At 39.8% G+C, this 26,680-nt stretch overlaps 1 protein-coding gene across 3 annotated transcripts in view; it reads right to left on the bottom strand.

Annotated features, from left to right (window-relative positions):
* Positions 1-11,376: 11,376 nt before the first annotated feature.
* rab24 (RAB24, member RAS oncogene family) overlaps positions 11,377-26,680 on the bottom strand; it is a 68,576-nt gene continuing 53,272 nt past the window's right edge. For all 3 annotated transcript variants that reach the window (XM_059990119.1, XM_059990121.1, XM_059990120.1), the window contains 7 exons: positions 26,380-26,448; positions 22,920-22,998; positions 16,214-16,281; positions 15,787-15,886; positions 14,368-14,418; positions 14,060-14,122; positions 11,377-13,895 (listed from right to left, as the gene is read on the bottom strand). In XM_059990119.1, the coding sequence (XP_059846102.1) occupies positions 13,828-13,895; positions 14,060-14,122; positions 14,368-14,418; positions 15,787-15,886; positions 16,214-16,281; positions 22,920-22,998; positions 26,380-26,448 (498 nt within the window). In that variant the 3' untranslated portion in view covers positions 11,377-13,827. The remainder of the gene's footprint in view (positions 13,896-14,059; positions 14,123-14,367; positions 14,419-15,786; positions 15,887-16,213; positions 16,282-22,919; positions 22,999-26,379; positions 26,449-26,680) is intronic.

Below are 26,680 nucleotides of genomic sequence, written 5' to 3' on the forward strand. Positions count from 1 at the left end.
CAGTTCTCCCCGCCCCCCCCCCAATATGTTGCTTACAAACACTGTTGTTATCGGACCACTGCTCGTCTTTTCTCCAGTTTGATATCTGCAGGTTCCAGTTTAGTAACTTTGAAATGCAAAGGCAATCAGCTGAGCCAGTGTCCAATTCCATTTTAATTTGCTGTTCACTTCTGGTGTAAGCTTGTCTATTGTTAGTTTTCAGAATGTGAGTCTCAAGACTACATAGTCCTGTAGCACTCTCATCATTATTTAAACTTTTTCTCTTCTCTCTGTCATCCATTCATTTTTGTCTGCCTGGCATACTCTTTGTACATGTCCTACTTTGTTGCATTTTCTACAAGTTTTACCTTTAAATCTGCTTTGCTTGGATGTATGTGAGCCCTCATCACAGCGGTAATATAATTTGTTTGTCTAGACAGGCTTCTGTTCAGACACTGCAATTTTCTTCGCGCTCATTAACTAAATTGCATCTCTGTCAGCGGTTTCCATAGAAACAGTGATTTCAACTGTTCTTTTAAATGTAAGCTGTGCTTTAGTTAGGAGACATTTCTGAATATTTTCTTGTAAGATTCCACAAACTAAACAATCGCCTCAACTTTGCCACGTATGCTGAAACTGACTCCTATTCGAAATGTTCCTGCATTACTTTGACAACATCAGTAAAGCTCATTTTGGGTGGTTTGGTTGGAGCAGTTAAACTTCAAAGCAAACTTGGCCTTTAAACCCCATGAACTCAGTAAAACTGGTACTTGTTTCTCATTTACTTCAAAATATTGTTGAATTAGCTCAGTATACATCTGCCATTTACCCGTTGTATAACCAAATATGTCAATCTTTCCAACGTAGTCAGCACTTATTTTTAAAAAAAATGATTAGCACCCAGTACTCATTTTTCATTAATCCATGAATTCTTTTAACTTAATTGGGTTTCTCTTTCTGAAGAACAAGTCCTCTGCTGCTCTTTTTTAAAACTCTACCATCTCTGCATTGTGTTTTTTTTAAACTTGCCATCGCTCTCACTGCACTTCAAAAGGTCAGTAGCCACATCAGGTTTGGTTTAAAAATATTTTGTTGCCAACATTGTTTTGAAACTTCAAAACAAACTAATTTAAAGGACGACACACAAACACACATATACATACACACACATGTATAGACACACATACATGCACACATTTACACAAACACCTATACATGCATACACAGGCATGTACATATACAGATGCACACACATGCATGGGCACACATACGATTACAAGTACACACATGTATACTCATGCACACTCACAGATGTAACTGCACACACAAATGCATGTGCATCCACATACTTGTGTACATATATACATACGCACACGTATACACAAACACACAGATATACTTGCACACGCATACACACACATTAACGCACAACCACTCATGCACCTATATATTCAGCAAAACATTTATAAGCATACGCCCATACATGTATGCACACAAACATATAAGCATACACACACAGATGTATACACACGCATGCACATGTACGCACAGATGTATACACCCACACGTGTGCATATATACACACGTAAGCAGGCACAAATATGCACACAAATATATATGCATACACACGCACACATACTCATACACACACGCCCATATACACAGGCATATATACATACCCACACACATATACAATACTCCGTGTGGTTTCACGTGTGCCTTATAGAACCTCAACATCACATCCCTGCTCTAATATCCTATACCTCTAGAAATGAATGCCAACATAACATAATGCATGAATGCAATCATAACATGATAAGTTTTTATCTACAATTTGAGAGGGATAAGGGCAGATCAGAGGTGTCAGTGTTGCATTTAAATAAAGGAGATTATGGAGCCATGAGGGAAGAGCTGGCCAAAGTTAAATGGGCGGATGCCCTGGCAGGAAAGACAGTGGATCAGCAGTGGCAGATATTCTTGGGGATAATACAAAAGATGCAAAAGCAGTTCATTCCAATGAGAAGGAAGGATTCAAAGAGGAGGAAGGGGCCACAGTGGTTGACAAAGGAAGTCAGAGATTGTATAGCATTAAAGAAAAAGAAGTATGACAGGGCTAAGATGAGTGGGAATACAGATGATTGGGAAAGTTTTAAGGAACAGCAGATCTTAACTAAAAAAGCAATACGGAGAGAAAAAAAATCAGGTATGAGCTCAGTCTAGCCAGGAATATAAAAGGGGATAGCAAAAGCTTTTTTAACTATGTGAAGAGAAAGAAGATAGTTAAGAACAATGTTGGCCCCTTGAAGAATGAATTGGGAGAAATTGTTATGGGAAACAGGGAAATGGGAACAGAATTTAAAGCGCACTTTAGATCTGTCTTCACCAGGGTCATAAGATATCAGAGGAATTGAGACAGATTGACATTAGGAAAGAAACTGTGATGAATAGACTGGTAGGACTGAAGGCTAATAAATCCCCGGGTCCAGATGGTCTGCATCCGAGGGTTCTAAAAGAGGTGGCTCAGGAAATTGCGGATGCATTGGTAATCATTTTCCAATGTTCCTTAGATTCAGGATCAGTTCCTGAAGATTGGAGAGTGGCTAATGTTATCCCACTTTTCAAGAAGGGAGGGAAGGAGAAAACAGAGAACTATCGCCCTGTTAGCCAAACGTCAGTCGTGGGGAAGATGCTTGAGTCCATTATTAAGGATGAAATAGTGGCACATCTTGATGGCAGTAATAGGATTAGGCCAAGCCAGCATGGATTTACCAAGGGCAAATCATGCTTGACTAATCTGTTGGGAGTTTTTTGAGGGTGTAACAGGGATGTTAGACGAGGGTAAGCCAGTGGATGTTGTGTACCTAGATTTTCAGAAGGCATTCGATAAGGTGCCACATAGGAGATTGGTGAGTAAAATCAGAGCTCATGGCATTGGGGGCAGGGTTTCAACATGGATAGAAAACTGGTTGGCAGATAGAAAGCAAAGGGTAGCAGTGAATGGGTGTTTCTCAGACTGGCTGGAGGTGACTAGTGGGGTACCACAGGGCTCTGTATTGGGACCACAGCTCTTTACGATTTATGTCAACGATTTAGATGAGGGCATTGAAAACTATATCAGCAAGTTTGCTGACAATACTAAACTGGGTGGCAGTATGACATGCGAAGAGGACGTTAGGAGAATACAGGGAGACTTGGATAGGCTGGGTGAGTGGGCAGATACTTGGCAGAAGTCATTCAATGTAAATAAATGTGAAGTTATCCACTTTGGAAGCAGGAACAAGAGGGCAGAGTATTGTCTGAATGGTGTAGAGTTAGGTAAGGGAGAAATGCAAAGAGACCTAGGAGTCCTAGTTCATCAGTCAATGAAGGTGAATGAGCAAGTGCAACAGGCAGTGAAGAGGGCAAATGGAATGTTGGCCTTTATTACAAGGGGAATTGAGTACAAGAGCAAGAATGTCCTTTTGCATTTGTACAGGGCCCTGGTGAGACCACACCTGGAATATTGTGTACAGTTTTGGTCTCCAGGTTTGAGGAAGGACATTCTGGCAATTGAGGAAGTGCAGCGTAGATTCACTAGGTTGATTCCTGGGATGGCAGGGCTGTCTTACGCAGAGAGATTGGACAGATTGGGTTTGTACACACTGGAATTGAGGAGATTGAGAGGGGATCTGATTGAAACGTTTAAGATAATTAAAGGATTTGATAGGATTGAGGCAGGAAATATGTTCCAGATGTTGGGAGAGTCCAGTACCAGAGGGCATGGATTGAGAATAAGAGGTCAGTTATTTAAAACAGAGTTGAGGAAGAACTTCTTCTCCCAGAGAGTTGTGGAGGTGTGGAATGCACTGCCTCGGAAGATGGTGGAGGCCAATTCTCCGGATGCTTTCAAGAAGGAGCTGGATAGATATCTGATGGATAGGGGAATCAAGGGATATGGGGACAAGGCAGGGACTGGGTATTGATAGTGAATGATCAGCCACGATCTCAGAATGGCGGTGCAGACTCAAGGGGCCGAATGGTCTACTTCTGCACCTATTGTCTATTCCACATTCTCAAACTATTTCATTATCTTTAAATTCTAATCTTACATCAGAAAGCTACAAACCAGCAAACACTCCAACTTTTCCTCCTCTCTTTGCTGGGTCGTGTGTGAGCCAATCAGCAGCCAGCTACCCTGTGACATTACTTGTTCTGTACACTTTATGAATGGGAACGTTGTGGAGAAGGTTAAGGAGAAGAGTGGACAGTCGGAGTGGAGATCCGGAGATGGGTGGACTGTATACACAAACGCGTACACGTACACACATACTCGCATACAAACACACGCATACATATACATAGACAAGTGCATATAAATACGCACACAGAAATATACACAAGCATACACGATGCTTGCTCACGTACACACATATACATACATACAAGCATGCACAAGTATATATACATACACCCACACTATACATATATATATACCCAAATACACACACAAATTAATCTGCACACACAAATACACTTATACATATATATTCATATGCACACAAATATAAGCATAAATGTGTGTATATAATACACATACATATGCACTCACATACACGCGCACAAGCATACACTCACATGTATACACAGATTATATATATATATGATGACACATTTCTTTAACATTTTAAGCAAGATTACTTTTTTGTTTCCATCTTTTACAGTTTCAAAATAACAGAAAAGGAAAAGGGCCCGAAGGAAATGTTTGGGCACCCTGCATGGGCAGTAGTAACACCCCTTTGGCAAGTATCACAGCTTGCAAATGCCTTCTGTAGCCAGCTAAGGGTGTTTCAATTCTTGTTTGGGGGATTTTCGCCCATTCTTCCTTGCAAAAGGCTTCTAGTTCTGTGAAATTCTTGGACCATCTTGCATGCACTGCTCTCCTGAGGTCTATCCACAAGTTTTTGATGATGTTTAGGTCAGGGGACTATGAGGGCCATGGCAAAACCTTCAGTTTGCGCCTCTTGAGAGTCCGTTGTGGATTTTGAGGTGTGTTTAGGATCATTATCCTGTTGTAGAGGCCATCCTTTTCTCATCTTTAGCTTTTTCACAGACGGTGTGATGTTTGCTTCCAGAATTTGCTGGTTTTTAATTGAATCCATTCTTCCCTCTACCAGTGAAATGTTCCCTGTGCCACTGGCTGCAACACAAGCCCAAAGCATGATCGATCCACCCCCGTGCTTAACAGTTGGAGAGGTGTTCTTTTCATGAAATTCTGCACCCTTTTTTCTCCAAACATACCTTTGCTCATTGTGGCCAGGAAGTTCTATTTTAACTTCATCAGTCCACAGGACTTGATTCCAAATTGCATTAGGCTTGTTCAGATGGTCCTTTGCAAACTTGTGAAGCTGGATTTTGTGGTGAGGATGCAGGAAAGATTTTCTTCTGAGGACTCTTCAATGAAGGTCATATTTGTGCAGGTGTCGCTGCACAGCAGAACAGTGCACCACCACTCCAGAGTCTGCTAAATCTTCCTGAATGTCTTTTTCAGTCAAATGGGGGTTTTGATTTGCCTTTCTAGCAATCCTACGAGCAGTTCTCTCAGAAAGTTTTCTTGGTCTTCCAGACCTCAACTTGACCTCCACAGTTCCTGTTAACTGCCATTTCTTAATTACATTACGAACTGAGGAAACGGCTACCTGAAAACACTTTGCTATCTTCTTATAGCCTTCTCCTGCTTTGTGGGCATCATTTATTTTAATTTTCAGAGTGCTAGGCAGCTGCTTAGAGGACCCGCCTGGCTGTTGATTGTTGGGACAAGGTTTGAGGAGTCAGGGTATTTATAAAGCTTTGAAATTTGCATCACCTGGCCTTTCCTAACAATGACTGTGAACAAGCCATAGCCCTAACAAGCTAATTAAGGTCTCTTGGGGTGCCCAAACTTTTGCATGGTGCTCCTTTTTTTTTCACTCTAAAATTGTACAAAACAAAAATAATACACTAATCTTGCTTAAAACGTTGAAAAGAATGTTTAACCTTATGACTTTTGGAGATCAGTTCATCTTCCACTCAACTATTCACAGTAACAAATTTTGACCAGGGGTGCCCAAACTTTTTCATGTCACTGTACATACACACGTATATACAGATGCACACACATGCATGTGTAAATACAGACCAACGTACATATATACACACGCATATGCATACATTTTTATACATACACACGTACGTGCATTAAATAACCACACTAATACATGCACAAACTTACACACATACAAGTACACACAAGCACTTATCTATACACATATGTATACACGTATATACATGCACACGCACACACACACACGTACATGCAAAGAAGCACATAAAACACCCACACAGATACAAACACATATACATGAGGGTGTGGGGGGATAATATCCTTGTAGGAATGTTTACTAGTATGTACAGGGGAGGGGTTAGGGTATCCACAAATTAGGGTGGATAAATCACCAGGGACTGACAAAGCATCCCCTAGAACCTCGTGGGAGGCCAGTGCTGACATTGTAACAGCCTAGCAGAGGTATTTAAAACATCCTTAACCATGTGAGACGTGCTGTTGGATTAGAGAATAGTTAATTTTATCCCATTGTTTAAGAAAGGCTGGAAGAATAAGCTGGGAATTTGCAGGACAGAGACCCTGATGTCAGCAGTGTGTAAGTTATTGGAAGGTATTTTGTGGTGGCATCCATCGGTCTCAAGAGACCATGGATCTGTGCCTGGAGTTTCCAGGGCGCAGGCCTGGGCAGGGTTGTATGGGAGACCAGCAGTTGCCCAAGCTGCAGGCCTTCCCCTCTCCACGCCACCAATGTTGTCCAAGGGAAGGGCACTAGGACCCATGCAGCTTGGCACCGGTGACGTCGCAGAGTAATGTGTTGTTAAGTGCCTTGCTCAAGGACACAAACACGCTGCATCAGCTGAGGCTCGAACCAGTGACCTTCAGGTTACTAGTCTGATGCCTTGCCCACTAGGCCACGTGCCAACACAGAAGGTATTTTAAGGAACTGGATATACCGGAGGGAGGAATTTCCAGTTAATTAAGGAATCAAGGCAGCTGCTTATTTGAAACAAATGTTAAAAAACAAAAACTAATCGAGGAAATCACAAAGAGAAAATCTGCAGATGCTGAAACTCAAAGTAATACACACAAAAATGCTGGAGAAACTGCTGGTGAGTAGGCTACATGGTCAGCACAACAACTGTGGGTCGAAGAACCTGTAATGTGCTGTAGATTTCTATTTTCTATAAGTCAGAGTACTTAAGAAAATATCCAGGCTACTCTTCATTTATCTGGGACACTATGTAGGTTAATTGGGACAGGAGACTGTTGCCCAACAGATTTTAAATGGTGTCAGTGACGTTTGTTTCTGTTCAAAAAGCAGTTACTTTTGTCATGGATAGTAGGCAAGAAGTAAGTCATAAGATAATTCAAAACAGCCGGGGGCAAACATTAAACAATTTCACTACTTCCAACAAGTTAGGAACTATGAAAGATTTAAAGGAATCAACAATAATCTTGAACGTTAAAATAAAAATAAAGATTGGGAGGATGCAATCAGCGAAAGAATTGTGTGAAGGTAGTGCCTGATCTACACCAGGTCTCTGTGCTGGTTTTGCTCATTTACAGTGAATCAAAACATGTCAGCACCCACTGAATTAACTCCTCTGTTGATAACAATTAGGAACTAATACAGTTTTATAACGTTGTAGTAATATTGGTTGTGTTCTAATTTGTTCTGTAGAATGACTCCGTTAAATGGTTGTTTGTCTTTCTTATATCTTTTTAATTAATCCATAAAACTTTGGCTAATTAGGGCATCTGTTTAATTGGACCAAATTGTACAGATTCCTATGTATCTCAATTAACCAGCATCCACTGTGTATGTGTTTTGATACACGGGGCCTAAGGAGGACTATGTAACAAGGCCTTTGTGCCTGGTAGAAGGGCCAAGATGGCCTGTTTCTGTGCTGTAATTGTTATATGGTTACATGAATGGCAGGAGTATGAAGCGCTCTGGTACAGGTCAATGGCACTAGACAGCATAAACTCGATGGCTCAAAGAGCCCATTTCTGCGCTGTAATGCTCTGTGACTCTTTAGCCAAGGGTAAGGTAAAAGAAACTGATTTGCCTTTGTTTTAAAAGGGCTGCCAGGACAAGCCATGGAACTACAGGCAGGTGAGCCTAATGCCAGTGGTGTGAAAGTTACTTGAAGGGACACTGAGAGATTAGATCTATCAGCATCTTGAAGGGCAGGGAATAATTAGGGATAGTCAGCATGGCTTTGTGCATGTCTCATAACTTCCAGTTTTTTTTTAAAGAGCTGACCCGCAGGACTGACAATGGAGGACAGGGTACAATGTCAACATGGACTTCAGCACGGTCTCACATGGTAGTCTAGTTTGGAAGATTAGATCACGAGTCAGAGGGTGGTAGTAGAGATCTGTTTTTCCAGATTGAATCAGTGTTGAGTCACAGGGCCCACTGATTTTTACTTATATTAACAATTTAGATCAACGTAATTAGCATGGTTAATACATTTATAGATGACATCAGAATTGGTGGTATGGATTGTCTAAGGTTACAACAGAATTTACATCAACAGGGAACATGGCCCTAGGAATGGTAGATGAAATTTAACTCAGACAAGTATGAACTATTACACCTTGGTATATTGAATCAGGGCAGATCTACACAGCAACTGTTAGGACACTGGAAAGTACAGAGGTACAGTAGACCTAGAGGCACAAGTAGACAGTGTGGTACTATGTGGAGCTGTAGGAAGGATGTTATCAAGCTGGAAAGAATACAAAGAAGATTTACAAGTAAGTTGCAGGATTGAATAGTTTGAGTTATGGGGGGGGGGGGTGCTGGATAGAACGTGGAACAGTAACCACAGTACAGCATCTTAAACCCACAATGATGTGTAAATCTTTTAACCTACTCCAAGATCAATTCCTTCTCCCATAACTCTCCATTTTTCTTTCAACATGTACCTAAGTCCCAAATTTACCTGCCTCTACCACTGCCCCCGGCAGTGTGTACCATGCACTTATCACAGTGTAAAAATCCTACCTCTGATATCTCCCTTGAATGTTCCTCTAATCACCTTAAAAGTATGTTCTCTCTTGTTATCCACTGCAACTCTTGGAAAAAAGCACTGGCTGTCCACTCTATTGATGCCTCTTATCATCCTATACACCTCCATCAAGTCACCTCTTGCCCTCTTACGCTCCAAAGTGAAAAGCCCTACCTTGCTCAAGCTTTCTTCATAATACATGTTCTGTAATCCGGGCAGCACCCATTCCAAGGCTTTTACATGCTTCCTATAACGAGGCGACCAGAAATGAACACAATACTCTGAGTGTACTCTAAGCAGAGTTTTACAGAGCTGCAATATTACCTCGTACTCTTGAGTTCAATCCCCAACATATGCCTTGAAACAAACCGATCAACTTGCATGGCAACTTTGAGCAATCTATGGACGTGGACCCCCAAGATCCCTCTGTTCTTCCATACTGCTAAGAATCCTACCATTAACTTTGTACTCTGCCTTCATGTGCCACCTTCCAACTTTGTATCACTTCCCACTTCTCCAGAATACACTCCTCTGCCACTACTCAGCCCAGTTCTGCATTCCTTCATCTGTTTGTAACCCATGCGAACCTTCCACACCATCTATAAAACCACCAGCCTTCCTGTCATCTGCAAATTTAGCAACCCATGCTTTCATTTCCGCTATCCCTAATCTTGATTACCTCTAATTAAGACTATGCTTCTCCAAATGCTCATAAATCCTGTTTCTAAGAATCCATTCCAATGATGCAAGACCCACTGTTCTATAATGCCCAGGATTATCTCTATCACCTTTCTTAAACAAAGGAATAAGATTTGGCATTCTTCAATCTTTTGGTGCTACTAATGTGGTTAGTGATGATGCAAAGATCATCAGCAAATGAGCAACCACCTCTCACTTACCAGAGTGACTGGGGTACATCTTGTCTGGCCCCAGGGACTTACCTATTCTGAAGTTTTTCAAAAGTTCCAAAACATTTGTTTAGCTCAACAAGTTCCAGCACATTAGCCTGCTCTGTGCTGATCTTGCACTCACTGGTGAATACTGAAGCAAAGCATTCATTAAGGATCTTCCTGACTTCCGCCAGTTACAGGGTAGGCTGGGATACTTTTCCTTACAGGTATATCTAATCATGAAGGATGAAAATTTTCCCCGAGTACAGAAGTATAGGTTTAAGGTGAGAGAAGCTTTGTACATTATGCTAGCTGCAGGAGGAAGCTGTAAAGGCAGGTACAATTACAAAATTCAGAAGACATTTGGACAAGTACATGGATGGAAAAGGGATTCAGGGAATTGGGGCTAAGTCAGGTAGACAACATGACTGGTGTAGGCCAATTGAGTCATAGATCTTGTTTCTGTGCTGTAGAATTCTAATTGGTGTGAAGCACTTGAATATCCTGACATAAAAGATACTGTTAATATTTTTCCTCGTTTTAAATCTCTTTAAAATATTAACTAAAAATGCTATTATTTGGACAGAATTGTAGCAAATAATTTTTCCCCTTCCTAGATTAGTGTGTGATACAGGAATAAACGTAGGTGAGTGAGAAGCAGGGGTTATTAAGAGAGAAATGGAGAATGCACAAAAACAGTAATATTTCCATAATGCAGGCTAAGCTGGAGAGTCAGAAAGTAGGTCGATCAGTGTTATTGTACAATATCTAAACCTGGCTTCTAAAAGCTTATCAGCTATAGAACTTAGTAGCTTGATTCCAACACACAGCTTAAAGGGGACATTCAAGCCAATAAGTGGCACTACAATGAAGTAATGTGTGAAACCAAGCGAGTATCAATGACAACGCTGTCAATAAACTATGTCTGGCTAAGATGAATTGGCTGCAAAGAAACCCTCAGTATCTCTGAGTGCTAACTGCACCCTGAAGTTAGATGGTGAGCACTAACAAGACACTTCAGCAGTGCAGGATGTCACAGCTGTCCCTGAACCTGAATGGGATAAAAATTCATCCCAGCAGCAGAGTCTAATTATGTGCACACTCCTGACCATGTAAAACAACACATTCAGACAATTAAACTGGGTGGCTTTGTATATGAAAATGCAAAGCACTATAGTTAAACACCGTACCAGCAGCAGAGTCTAATTGTGTGCACACTCCTGACCATGTAAAACAACACATTCAGACAACTAAACCTGGTGGGCTTTGTATCTGTAGGATATGAAAATGCAAAGCACTATAGTTAAACACCGTACCAGCAGTGGAGCAAGAACATACAGGAATCCTGTCAAGCAAAACAAGAAGTTATAAGTGAGCATAAATACAAATAAAAGTCAGTTCTCAAGTAACATCATGTTGAAACCTTGCATGTTTAATTCTTTTCTCACATTAAATAAAAACTACTGAATTGTCACAATCAAGAATGGTCAGTAATGCTACCGATCATAGTGTTTACAACTGAATTAACTGGTTTTAAGGTTTATTCAGAGGACCAATACATTATAAAATACACTGACTTCACAGCACTGATTCGTTCTGCAAAATGCACTGCAATCCTTTGGACATGCAGAATAAATATGACTTCAATCTGAAAGCAGTATCTCAGTCATGCTGTGCCAGAATATTAGACAGTCTCTGCCCTCTGTATTAGCCATAAATCAATCACCCTTAACGTGTGAATTAGAAGTTCAGAAAAAGATTAATAGTCCCGAGCAATCATGCTGCATTTGAAGTTGAATTTCAACCACACAGCCCTTTTCCTTTCTGATCAGTGAATGTGCTCACAATAGCGAGGCAATATTTAACTACCTCTTTTAAAAGTGGCTGCCTGCCCCTGCAGAAAGGGCATGAATACTGTACAAACGTTCAGCAATTATTTTTTGTTCAGCCTGAGAATTAGTCTAAAGGCCTGATAATATTTCCAGTTCAGACCCTCAAAGCTTCCAATATACCAGTGCTTGTTAACTCTGCAAAAGGACATTTCCAAAAATAAGTGTTTATGTGTACAACTTTAAATCATAATAATATTCTAACTTGAGCAAGGCCATTCAACAAAACAGGGAGAAGATCCCAGCTACGATGACAAAAGATGCCATTGGGAGTTTCAATCTCAGTTAAACAAATAGAGCTTTCATAAACTCCCAACAAATAAGTTATTTGAACTGTCATTTGTTTTCATTTAAAACTCCAAATACTTTCACATATCTCTAAATTTGGTTTTAAATACAGAGGACATGATCTTGGGTAATGAAATATTTTCAATTATTAGTTTAGCTTATATTTTCTTTATTAAAAAGTAGACCACATTGAGCTCACCTTGGGTATTAGAACAAGTTTTAGTACTTTCATATTGAAAATTGGGCACAGCAAGTGTTCAGATAGCGACTAAATCAGGAAGCTTCATCAAATTAGAGGTAACTGCAAATATTGCTTCCTTAGGTCACTAAGGCAGAAGCAATTGGAAAATGTTCTTCCTAACAGCAGAACAATAGGGCAGAAAGGGAGAAAAATGATTTAAAAACTAATTGTACTAAAAGGCTTCACAGGTTTCAGTAAAAAAGTCAACCATTGCTAGAGTTCAATTGTCACCTTAAATTTGAACAGATGGCATAAACAGCATTTCCTGTCTACCCAAATGTATCCTGCATTACAAGAAATAATTAGTATTTAACAACTAACCTCTTACCAAGGCTAACATTAGAGTTTCCCAGAGTTAACAGCCAGTTGTATCGGGAACGATGGGGCAATGCTGCCTGCAATGATCATAATAATTGTGTACATGACAAAAACTAAGATAATCATAATTCAGGGAAACTTGCACATGTTGGCTGTGGCACAAAGGCTACTACTTGTAAATGGTAGGGTTCATACATGATAGAATTCATATAGTCAAAAGTAGTAAAGGGCACCCAGAAAGGTGTTCTGAGATTTGGACTGGCATTAAATCCTACTGCAACCACTGTCGTCTAAGCATGGCATTTCCTATTTTGCAGATATCTCATATTCTGCAGGTCCCACAACAGCTCCCAGCCTCTCCTCTTCCTCTTCATTCACGACAAATAGGCAGCATAGGTACATCAGAGACCGTTTGGGCTTTTGTCAGTGTTACACCTTTGAGCAGCAATGTAGAATTCCCTTCAATGAGAGGGGCAAAACTCTACAGCATTTGGGACGCTCTGTGTGTTAGAACGTGTTCAGAAACAGCATAGCAAAATGAAGAACAGTAAGACCAAAAAGAAAACACTTAGTGCAAACTTGTCCTACTCAGCTCCTACTTGGCCTCGTCAGCATCAACATCCAATACTCACATAGCCAATTCTGTTTCAGTACTAGCTGAAAATAATCTCCAAAACAAAAAAAAGTTAATGCACTGTTTAAAAATCCAGATATGGAAACACAGGTCCTAGAACCTAGTGAAGCAACAAGACAGGTGGAGTGCACCCGCTTGGTGTGCTGAATACTCCTGAGATCTGCCACTGTTTTCATTAGATAACACAAAAAGAACTAAATTATCACGAAATAAGGCAAACAATGTACAATATGCAGAAAATCTCAGAGCTTTCTAAATGCCTTATGGTTAGCTGTTTGTAGAGATTATCCAAAGGACTCCACGATGAGTTCAAAAGAAGTATTCCAACAACAAAGGTCACTTCAGTATGAGGCTCAGAGATCATTTAGACATCAACGTTATGTTGATCCAGCCTCTAAATTCTTGAAAGCTTATTCCAACAGTTTGAGTAAGGAGATTAAGTCCATGGAATTTGTGCAAGAATTTCTCCTTAAAATATTGGCAAGTCTGGTGCTATTGATGACAACAGCTAAACAAATAGGGAGATTTCTTCTTCTCAGCCAAATTCACAGCTTCATCTCCTAAGAGCAGAAAACAAAGTTTGAGATCCAAAAATAGCCTTCAGCATCCCAGACCTCCCAAAGACTAGCATGTCACACACATGCCCACCCTTATCATGTCTACATTCAGCCTGAACCACCATAACCACAACCTCAAAGGCAGAAGGTCATGCCGCAGAGTTTACCTGTTGTCACCTGGAAAGCTGTTATATTCACGTAATCTTCTGCTATTTTCTGAAAGAGTTCATCTGAAATAAAGAGTACACAATAATTTGTTAACTTTGCAGTTAAGTTCCTGTAGACTGCGTTACACCACTTGATTCATAATGGTCCCATTATAAACTCTCCAACCCCATTATAAAATAATGCATTCTATTTTTAAAATCTGTCATACTAAATCTGCTTATCAAATCTTACTGATGGCGGCTACAGAGGAACAACAGGGAGTATGCCTTTTGCCCACAGTGAGAAGACATATGAAATTCGAACTTACCAACATTCTGACCAGTCTTACTGGAGGTTTCAAACAGCTTGGCTTTAATCTCTAAAAGACAGATATTGCATATGTAACTTGCACAGTGATAAAGATTCAGAGAACAGAAATCAATAACTACATTTAATGCAAGATTGCTGAATGTACTTGCCAAATATCTCTAAGTAAGTTGATAATAAAGGACCAGGCTACACTTGAAATTGTCACATTTTTGGACATTCACCTCAAACTTTCCTTGTGTTCAGCATCAAAGAACACACATTTAAACAAGCCTAATGATTACGGTGTAATAAATCCTATAAATATTCTAATTAATCAAGTACATCTACGTAACACAGAATACTGATGATGCACGACATCAGAAACAAAATGCCGGAAAGATTCAACAAGTGAAACTGCATTCTGAAAGGAGAAACAATTTACTTTTCAGCTCTTTCTAATGAGACTACTGGCTACAAAGTTATGAGTGTGTTTCTCTGTACTGCCTTTGGTACATTCCTGTGATATGGTAACCATATCTATAGGCAATATTCAAGCTCTGGATTAACTAGTCATGTAAACAATTCTAGAATGACTTCCCTGCACTTAGAATCTATTTCTCAGCTAATGAAGAGAAAGCACTGATTGTATATATTTAACCACTATAGACCTGTTGCATTTAAGGATGTGCAGACATACATGCCTAAAGTTTTTCTTTACTACTCAATATCCTAATAATTATTGTATACTCTCTTGTCTTGTTAGACCTTATCTGATCATCACACATTGTTTCCTATTGAACCTTCTTGTATATGAGTTGGCTGCTGCTGAGTAGCATAACTATTGTTCATATTGATAATGGGAAATAGTAGAACATAGAACAGTACGGCACAGGAACAGGTCCAAACACTAATCCTTTCTATCTACACAATGTCCATATGCTCCCATCTTCCTCATATTCATGTGCCTATCCAAACGTCTCTAAAAGCCTCTAATGTATTTGCCTCTACCACCATACCAGGCATCCACCACTCTGAGTAATAAACTTACGACTCTTACTCCCACCCCTCCCAAGCCTACTTCAATACATGCACTCTGATAGTAGACATTTCAACCCTGGGAAATAGATATTCCCTGTTTACTCTGTCTATGCCTCTCACAAGCCCTTAGATTTCCCCTCAGCCTCCACTGCTCCAGGAAAATGTGTACAATACTAGATAGATGCAAGAGGCAAGTGTTCACTTTTAATAATCTTCAAGATTTTGTATTTCAATTATTTATTCTTTCTTCTTCAAAGAAATCCATACAAAACCTTTCAAAATTATTACCGATAGGGACTATTTGACTTTTATCCTCCTTCCTTGCCAGCTTTAATCCAAAAAAGAACAAACTAACTTCAAGGTCTAGTAGTTGAGTGGCTTGTAAACTAGTAAACTTTACCATCTGAGTAATCCTGAACATCATGATAATCGACTCCCCGGGCGCTGCGATCATTTTGTACAAGATCACTCTTTGTTCCACAGAGGTAGATCTTGCAATGCTGAAACACAGAGAACACTAAGTCAATCTGAATTATAAACACTCAAGTGAGAACTGCCCTACTACAAACCTACAACTTAAAACTTGATATGGAAATCCTATGTTACAAATTAATCAACTCACAGCACAAATCCAGCAACAAACCCCAAGCAGATTACATATGTAATCCACATGGAAAAAAACTCTGCCAAAATTCCAAAACTTTTCTAAACTATAAACCCTTAGTGCAAGACTTTTCCTGAAATAGAATTAAAATAGAAAAAAGAGCTAATCAATTCCAAAAGCCTTAGGATTAGTGCAAGCTTCTCAATATTATAACAAAATTCACCTCTTCGCAGTTCTGGACTTCATTCACCCAGAATCTAGCTCTTGCATAGCTGCTACTGTCAGTCAGATCTGGAAAACAGGAAATCCATTCAGTAATCCAAAATTCTACAATGCTGGAAATCTTAAATAAAGATACAAAACACTGGAGGCACTCAGAAGGTTGAATGGTTGAGCTATCATCACACAGGGAAATATTAGGTATCAGGCGAGTATTAAATTAGAGAAAAGGAGGCAGGAGCAAGGTAAGAAACCAAGGGAACAAATGATCTTGTCAACAATGGGATGGAGGACACAATCATAGACCTTTATTTTCTCCATCTTTCCCACTTTGCAATTTCAAACTCATTTCTGTTTTCAGTTATCATAAAAGTTCAACAGCCAGACAAGTCACAAGTTTTCACTACAGATTTTCCCAAACATTTTGAATATTTTCAGCACGTTTTCTCAGAAGCCCATTCAATAGTGATGCCTAATCCTAGAGTGGACAGCCACAGTAAACAGGAGGTTTAAAAACTCAGTTTTGTTAACTATGTATACACATTCTCAATTTTTAATTAAACAATGGAGGTCTATTCCAATAGTTTAAGCAGCAATTTAAGACAAATTAATTCAGTTGCTTCTTTTACTGTTAAATTCATGTCATAAATCATATTTCATAACTAAATTAGAGTTTATTTGACAGTGCCTACAATCCTTCCTTTGGAAAATACTGTGGAGAGCATTATTTTAACATTGTGAGATTTATCAATACATAGTTAATTTTCAAGAGAATTGTTTGTAACCACACCACACTATCCTGGCTACAATAAATTTATTCAAAGTAAAATTCAAAGTTCAATGTTCAAAGTGAATTTATTATCAAAGTATGTATATGTTACCATATACTACCTAGAGGTTTATTTTCTCGCAGGCATTTACAGGCAAAAAGAAATACAACAGGCTTTTATTAAAAACCTGTATATAACAGAAGACGACTGACAACCAATGTGCAAAAGAATACAAACTGTGCAGGCAAAAATAAAACTAAGAATGAGCTGTACAGAGTTCTTGGAAGTGAGTCCTGTAGATCACAGTATCAGTTCTGAGTAGAGGTGAATAAAATTATCCATGCTGCTTCAGGAGCCTAATGGTTTAGGGTAATAACTGTTTCTGAACCTTCTCCTGACAGAAGTAGTGAGAAGAGAACATGGCCTAGATGGTGGTTGGGGGCAGGGTGGAAGTCTTCGATGATGGATGTCTTCTTGTGGCAGTGCTCCATGTAAATACACTCAATGGGAGGAAGGGCTTTGCCTGTACCTGATGTCGTTTTGTCAGTTTCTGAGCATTAGCTGTGATGTAACCAGTGGAGGATACACTTCACTGTGCATCCATAGAAGTTTATAAAAAGCTTTTGGTGATATCCTAAATCTACACAAACTTCTAAGGAAGACACTGTCGTGTCTCCTTTGTGATGACCAATGTTCTGGTCCCAGGAAAGATCCTCTGATAGATCCTTAGATATGTTAACCAAGGACTTTAAAGCTACTGACCCTTCGAGGCAATACTTAAAAACCACAAGCACAGACTGTTCTTTAAATCTTGGAGGCTCATCTTCTGAGTGACATACACTCTCTTCCATCTGCCCAAGGTCAAAATGCACAGACTGCAGGATTTCTCCTATCTGCTGTCTCCCTCTCCTCCTTAACCTGTCTGCAAACTAGAACCACTTTACCCTCATTTCTTTCAAAAATTATATTTACTTTTCACTTTTTACATAGGAGACATTATGTTATGTAACCTCAAAACATTGAACTTATTCAAAGGAAGACACAGGAGTCCAAAATGTGAATTTAACGTCCCGTATGCTTTCAGTGAGGCACGCACGTATCACTCAATTATTATTGAAATATTAAATACATAACACTCCTCCCTGCTTAGCTATAAACCCCTACTCAATAGATTATACATCTCAATGCATACTACAACTACTATATACGGACAACCACAGCATAGTAATTTTTAAAACTTCTAAATTGTCCCATTCAGGACTAAAGAATTAATCACTGTGGAGGATTTCTTCCTCTTGTGGGATAACATCTTTCCTGAAGGTGGAATTACTCTGTCTGGCAGGTGAGACTTGAGGCTGTGAAAACAATGTAAGGTTCTAGGGCTTCCTCTGGGGTGGTGTAAGAGTTAACTCTGACTCTGTGAGAATTGACTCTGACAGCTTTGGACACATTTCTTCTTCCTTTTGTACTTTTGATCTTGGGAAGGTGCAACTAGTTCACTGGAGTCTTTCTATTGCTCCCTTTACGATCTGATATCTCTTTGTTTCTTCATCCATAACATAATTTCACAAATTCTTTATTTTTGTATATACATTAACTTCTTTCTTTCAGACCTTCCATTCATCTAGCTGGGCTTTGGTCTTTGATTCTACTTTTAAAGCAGGTTACTGTCTCCCACTCAAAGTTCATGCACTAATACACGCAGAGCAGGTTCTGGTTCTTTATCCTCACAAAGGCTGAATGCTTGCAATTTTCTTGAAGCTCCTTGAACTCTCTTCCAGCTTAAATCCAAGTCACATTTCGCAAGTAACTGCCTGATAACAGAAGCTTTCTCAGAAATGCTGCCTATGAAAGCTGTTCTCTCGAACCACCGCCTTCATTACTTTCACGTTTCCTCTGAGCAGCATGGTCCCTCCTTGGTCCAACATGCTTTCCAATCAGAGGCACAGTGATTGGCACCAACTTCTCTTGGGGAATGATTCCTGGCATACAGTATCGAGACAATTGTAGCATCATTCAGCATTTTTCCTAATTCACTTTTTGTCAGCTTCAGTACAGAGGATGTGGCATGCAAATGATGGATGAATCTCCAATCAAGTTATAGTTGTCTCACCTACTCATGTCCTCACAATGGTGGCCTTCCTGTTTTTACCACATACAAGCCCAATGTGGTTTGTTGGTTGTTGTATTTCACTGTTACAAATGTCATTCCCACAGGAGTTAAATTTTGTCTCCAGTATAGGCTCTGAATTGGATATCTGTAGGGTTCAGTTCAGTATCTTTGAAATGCTGATCAAACTGTGGAGTGACTGAAACAGCTGAACCAGTGCCCAATTCCATTTTAATTAATTTGCCATTCACTTTTGGTGTAAGCCATATTGCTTGTTTATTGTTAGTTTTCACGCTATAAATCTCAAGGCAATGCAGTCCTGTGTCATTCTCGTCATCAGATTTTTCATCAAAAGTATGCTCTAATTGTAACTGCAACTTGGACTTGTTATCTTTTTCTCTTCTCTGTGCAGTCCATTTTTTTTTCCTGCCTAACATGCTGTTTGTATGTGACTTACTCTGTTGCATTTTCTGCAAGTTTCACCTTTATACATTTGTTTGGTTACCTGAGCCACTGCCACAATGGTAACTCAATTTGTTCGGCCAGGCCCTGTAATTTCGTTCACTCTACCCTTCACTTCTGACTGCAACTTATTTACATCTGTCTGAAGTTTCCATTGAAACTGCCTTTTCAACTGCTCTTCTAAATGCAAGCTGTGCTTTAGTTAGGAGGCATTTTTGCTTTCTTGAAAGATTCCACAAACTAAACGATCTTGCTGACAATGCTAAATCACCTCAATTCAGCCATGTATGCTGAACTAGACTCGCTTTTTTAAATTCTGCTTATGAAACCTAAAATGTTCTGCAATCAACAATGGTTCTGGTTCTAAAAGTTCCTGCATTATTTTCACAATATCGGCGAAGCTTATTCTGGATGGGTTGTTTGGAGCAGTTAAACTTCAAAGCAAACAGTATACCTTTAAACCCGATGCACTCAGCAAAACTGGTACTTATTTTTCATTGTCTAATTCACTTACTTTAAAATACAGTTGAATTAGCTCAATATACATGAGCCAGTTACCAGTTGCGTAATCAAGCATGTCAATCTTTCCTATGTAGCTAGCCACTTCTGCTCTTTTATTAATGATTTCATCACTCTTCATGAACCTTCTGTTTTCTGATTCTTTTTTAACTTGACCATCTCCGCACATGCTGGGCTATTTTTTACTTGCCGATCCTCGCTGCATTTTTTTAGCCTGAATGTCTCACTGCGCTTCAACAGGTCGGTAGCTGTCTCAGGTTTGTTTTAAAAATACTTTGTTGCCAATGTTTTTTTGTTTAGATTGTCCAAGCACTGAGTGATCCAACCTTTCATCTAGGTTAGTTAGATAAATATCAAAACACTGAAATTCAGGAAACTTTGATTTTTTCCTTTAAACAATATGTGCATGAGGCACAATGATGTATGTGCCTCATACACATATATACAATATACACAATTCACATACACATATATACAATATACACACATGTAAACACACTTATCACAGACACACACATGTAAACACACACTTGTGTATATATGCATACATTCACACGTAATTATACGCATACACACAATATACACATACAAATACACACAAGCATATGCATATATATATTCTCTATGTTGACCAGTCTAATATATATAAATACACACATATACATATTATATACACATGTACACTGAACACACACACACACGTGTACACACATACCTATATATACACACACGTAACCTTGTTATGAAGGTGAAGCAACTCTGAGGGGCTAAAGGGTACAAAGTCGCCCCCTTCTTTTTGAGAATCGCAAGATCGCTATTATTTCGGGTCCGAGACCCAGGAAATGAGAGAAAGACACACAGAATACACAACCAGGTGGAATGTGTCCTGACATCAGCGGAACGGTACCACTGATAACTGCCATTGTCTCTTGGAGACGGAATTGTGTATTGAGTACTGTACTATTCATTGAAACCCCTCAGGGGACAACCAGAGTGGTCTGGTTGAGGGATTGCATCATCCCAACCTGACTGACATCTGAGACCCTGTGAGTAAGGATAAAAGAGGGGTCTGGGGAACACCCTTTAGACGCACCAGGAGAAACACTAGAGATCCAGGGACAGCGTTTTATAGCAAAAAGCCGGTGGGAGCTCATGTGCGTCCTCCCTTGCCTGGGTGGCAGGCTCACCACGGAAGAACGGTTTAGCTAAAGGAGAGGTCACAATTGAATGGCCACGACAACAAGACACCTGACAGGGCTTATTTCTTATTGATTATTATTATACCTGCACTTTTAGGGTTAGTATTGACGACGTATATTATCTGTATATTTGCATTGATATTATTTTTGTGTATTTTTACTAATAAATACTGTTAAAAATAGTACCATCAGACTTCAACGGACGTCTCTATCTTTGCTGGTAAGTCACCCGGTTACAGGATTCGTAACAATATACCCAAAAGCAAAATTACTCAAATATTACTGAAATATTAAATACACCATTCCTTATCTTATTACTGACAGGACTATTCTCTGAATGCCGTGTTTGCTTCAGCTACATGGCCGTTCAAATGTTTCAATTCCACCTTTGTTTTCTGTAAGTGTCCTGGCCATACTTTATCAACATTATGTGTAGCATGCTTCCAGTATTGAGAAATATACCTGACATAATCATTATATATAACTGAAATATAATCACTATGTATTAGCTATTTACTATACTATGTAATCACTTCCAGGTACTGAATATTACAATGTATTATTTTACTAGACACATTTTGCTATGTGTTGTTTTCAGTAGATACTTTGTACTCTCTTAGCTGCATATTATGGCACTTACAGAACACCTGTTTGTTTTGCAGCACTATTAGCTGAGATGTATCCCATGTATTACACTCAGCCTTTGTTTAGTACGAGATAATGGTGGCGAACAGGATGCTGCGAGCAGGAATGTAATGTGAGGGAGGTTGTCTGGAAAACATAATCTTGGCCACAAATAAGGTCCCAATGCGAATGGTTGAAAACAATGGTGACATACCACGGGCTAGGCAAGAGCAATTAATTAATTCATATATAGATGATATGCAATTAAAACTTGATTGGGTATGGCGATGAAACCGAAATGTAACTGAGATAAGTAATTACTATAAAGAATGCTGTACACCGGAGCTCGGCGGGCTTTCGGTGACGTTCATTGATTGCCTCAGCCTTTGTTTGCAAATATAGGTTTAATTTTCTTCAAGAATTGTCTGTGTCTCCAGGTCATTTCAAGTAACCACGACACCAGTAGATTTAATGTACTTCCAACAGAACACCACTGTCTAGAAATCTGAATTAATACTTCGTCTTTTAAATCCTGCAGATTTTAAACATAGTTCATAAGCACACTTTTCAGTTAGTATTACTTCAACCTAACTGACCGATATACTTTGTTTTGTGACCTTACATTGTTTCAATAGTTAATACATATCCAACTAATTTTCGTGTTACCAATGTCTTCAGTACTGTTCTATTATAGCATCAATGTTAACACCAAGACTCATCAGAAACACTTTGAAATGGACTTGAATATTTTACTGATTGTTAAAGTACCTCTTATAATAGATCAAAGATGTAATCCAATGTGTAATAACTACAAGTTTGTAAAGTCTGAATCTGGTTACTAATTGCCATCAAAATTGATCTGGTTGTTATGCAAGGTCTAAATTCATTACTTCTATAAAGGGTAGCAACATCCAAGCATGAGATTTATTACTTTTCTTTTGATGAATAGTCCCTCATTGTCCTCTAGAAAGCATAGCTTTCTGCACCAGCTGACTAAACAGCAAAGCATGATGGCATCTTTCTTACCAAAGCACACCACAGCTGCTCGGGCACCCCGATAGTAGATTCTGCTCATAGCTTCGTACCGTTCTGATCCTGCAGTGTCCTGATCAGAAAACAAATTACATCCATAACTTACAAATATATCCCAGACTAATGTCCCAGCATTTTTGAAGATCGACAAACTTGCAATTACTAGCACTTGTAAGTGAAAAGATTCTGACCTCAGATGTGATAGCCGCATCTCATTTTCACTACCACAGAAGACAGCCAGTTCACCACTGTGACAGCTTGCCAATAATCCCACTCTCCCTATATTTCCTTCAAGTCCCTGAATCTCCCCCCCCCCCCAGATATAACCACTCATCTGCATATCATGGGCAACTTAACCTACCAGCCCATATTTTTATGGGATGTGGAAAGGCAGCCATATGGTTACTGGAAGAATGTGCAGATTAACCAGAGATGAGGAGGGAACCTGGATCTCTGGCACTGAAACAGTACTTGACAAGCACAAGGTCTTCCAAATGCCCCCTACTTCATGAAACAGTTTGGAAAAAAAACAGGTATGACATTCCAGGTAATCATGCTGCAGCCATTCCCCCTTGTATAGACAATAGACAATAGGTGCAGAAGTAGACCATTCGGCCCTTCGAACCTGCACCGCCATTTTGAGATCATGGCTGATCAATTCCTATCAATACCCAGTTCCTGCCTTGTCCCCATATCCCTTGATTCCCTATCCATAAGATACCTATCTAGCTCCTTCTTGAAAGCATCCAGAGAATTGGCCTCCACTGCCTTCCGAGGCGGTGCATTCCAGACCCCCACAACTCTCTGGGAGAAGAAGTTTTTCCTTAACTCTGTCCTAAATGACCTACCCCTTATTCTCAAACCATGCCCTCTGATACTGGACTCTCCCAGCATTTGGAACATATTTCCTGCCTCTATCTTGTCCAATCCCTTAATAATCTTATATGTTTCAATCAGATCCCCTCTCAATCTCCTTAATTCCAGTGTGTACAAGCCCAGTCTCTCTAACCTCTCTGCGTAAGACAGTCCAGACATCCGAGGAATTAACCTCGTGAATCTACGCTGCACTTCCTCTACAGCCAGGATGTCCTTCCTTAACCCTGGAGACCAAAACTGTACACAATACTCCAGGTGTGGTCTCACCGGGGCTCTGTACAAATGCAAGAGGATTTCCTTGCTCTTGTACTCAATTCCCTTTGTAATAAAGGCCAACATTCCATTAGCCTTCTTCACTGCCTGCTGCACTTGCTCATTCACCTTCAGTGACTGATGAACAAGGACTCCTAGATCTCTTTGTATTACTCCCTTACCCAACTCTATACCTTTCAGATAATAATCTGCCTTCCTATTCTTATTACCAAAGTGGATAACCTCACACTTATTCACATTAAACGCCATCTGCCAAGTATCTGCCCACTCACCCAGCCTATCCAAGTCACCCTGAATTCCCCTAACATCCTCATCACATGTCACACTGCCACCCAGCTTAGTATCATCAGCAAATTTGCTGATGTTATTTTCTATGCCTTCATCCAAATCGTTAACATAAATGGTAAACAGCTGTGGTCCCAATACCAAGTCCGGTGGCACCCCACTAGTCACCACCTGCCATTCCGAGAAACACCCATTCACCGCTACCCTTTGCTTTCTATCTGCCAACCAGTTTTCTATCCATGTCAATGTCTTACCCCCAATGCCATGAGCTTTGATTTTACCCACCATTCTCCTATGTGGGACTTTATCAAATACCTTATGAAAATCGATGTACACTACATCCACTGGATCTCCCTTGTCTAACTTCCTGGTTACATCCTCGAAAAACTCCAATAGTTTAGTCAAGCATGATTTACCCTTGGTAAATCCATGCTGGCTCGGCCCAATCCTATCACTGCTATCTAGATACGCCACTATTTCATCCTTAATAATGGACTCTAGCATCTTTCCCACCACCGATGTCAGGCTGACAGGTCGATAGTTCTCTGTTTTCTCCCTCCCTCCTTTCTTAAAAAGTGGGATAACATTAGCCATTCTCCAATCCTCAGGAACTGATCCTGAATCTAAGGAACATTGGAAAATGATTACCAATGCATCCGCAATTTCCAGGGCCACCTCCTTTAGTACCCTAGGGTGCAGACCATCTGGACCTGGGGATTTGTCAGCCTTCAGTCCCATCAGTCTTCTCATCACCATTTCCTTCCGAATGTCAATCTGTTTCATTTCCTCTGTTACCCTATGTCCTTGGCCCATCCATACATCTGGGAGATTGCTTGTGTCTTCCTTAGTGAAAGATCTAAAGTACTCATTAAATTCTTCTGCCATTTCTCGGTTTCCCATAACAATTTCACCCAATTCATTCTTCAAGGGCCCAACATTGTTCTTAACTATCTTCTTTCTCTTCACATACCTAAAAAAGCTTTTGCTATCTTCCTTTATATTCCTGGCTAGCTTGCATTCGTACCTCATTTTTTCTCCCCGTATTATCTTTTTAGTTAAGTTCTGTTGTTTCTTAAAAACTTCCCAATCATCTGTCCTCCCACTCACCTTAGCTCTGTCATATTTCCTTTTTTTTTAATGCTATGCAGTCTCTGACTTCCTTTGTCAACCACTGTGACCCCTTTCCCCCCTTTGAATCCTTCCTTCTCCAGGGGATGAACTGATTTTGCACCTTGTGCATTATTCCCAAGAATATCTGCCATTGCTGTTCATAGTGCATAGTGCAAATGGGGGGGAAAAACTCGAGTGAAGGCACATTGGCCAAATCAAAGAGGTAATACCGAGGCCAGACTGTACAAAGTATGGTGAGCAGCCTGTGCCCTTATCTAAGAAAGTATGTGCTGGCATTGGACAGGTGCAGAGGAGGTTCACGAGAATGATTTGGGAATAAAAGGGTTGATGATTCTGGTCCCGTACTCACTGCAGTTTAGAAAGGGGAGAGGGAAGGGAATCTCACTGAAACCTATTGAATATTGAGAGGCATAGATGGTGGACGTGGAGCAGATGTTTTCTATAATGGTGGAGTCTAGGTCCAGAGGACATAATCTAAGGATATAAGCAGGTCAGAGATAAGGAGCACCTTAAAGTTTGCCAATGAATACCTTAAAGTTTGCCATTTTAAATGACAGACAGAAATTCTTCACATGTACAACACATATACTGACAAAGTAATTCTATTCATTCTACTTTTCAGCAAAAGGATGATGCGAAACTGAAACAAAAGCATATTTAAATTTGTCCACATTCACGAAATTCCTTGCTGGAATTATGCTTGCTGATGAAGCAGACAAGCACTCACTTATTCTCATTTCTAGCTTGTAGGATTACGCAATAAGCTTCACCCCAGAGGGAACCGATCAACCACAGAGACCCAGTTAAAACTGGCTTCATTTATCAACCCCAACAAACCCACTCTGCCAAATAATCCTTTCATTGATCAGATAAGAATCAAAACACTTACCCAGATGCCAAGTGTGATTGCTTTTTCACCAACGTGGATGAGCTTGGCTACAAATGCAGCACCAATTGTCTGAAACAATAAACAGTTGACTAAGCATGGATCCTTTTTCTAAAACTTTTGAAATACAATTTACTGTCATTCATTAATTAAAAATGCTTACTCTGAACAAAATTTTCCCATGGAGATTCTATTCCTGCAAGAACTTTGAACTACATTTCATAAAACACAAGGACCTAATGAATCCCAGTAATTCCCTCATGCCTCATGGATAACTCCCTGTTGCCTTTCTACTTCCTTGAGA

Source organism: Hypanus sabinus, chromosome 15, assembly GCF_030144855.1.
Source record: "Hypanus sabinus isolate sHypSab1 chromosome 15, sHypSab1.hap1, whole genome shotgun sequence".
NCBI lineage: Eukaryota > Metazoa > Chordata > Chondrichthyes > Myliobatiformes > Dasyatidae > Hypanus > Hypanus sabinus.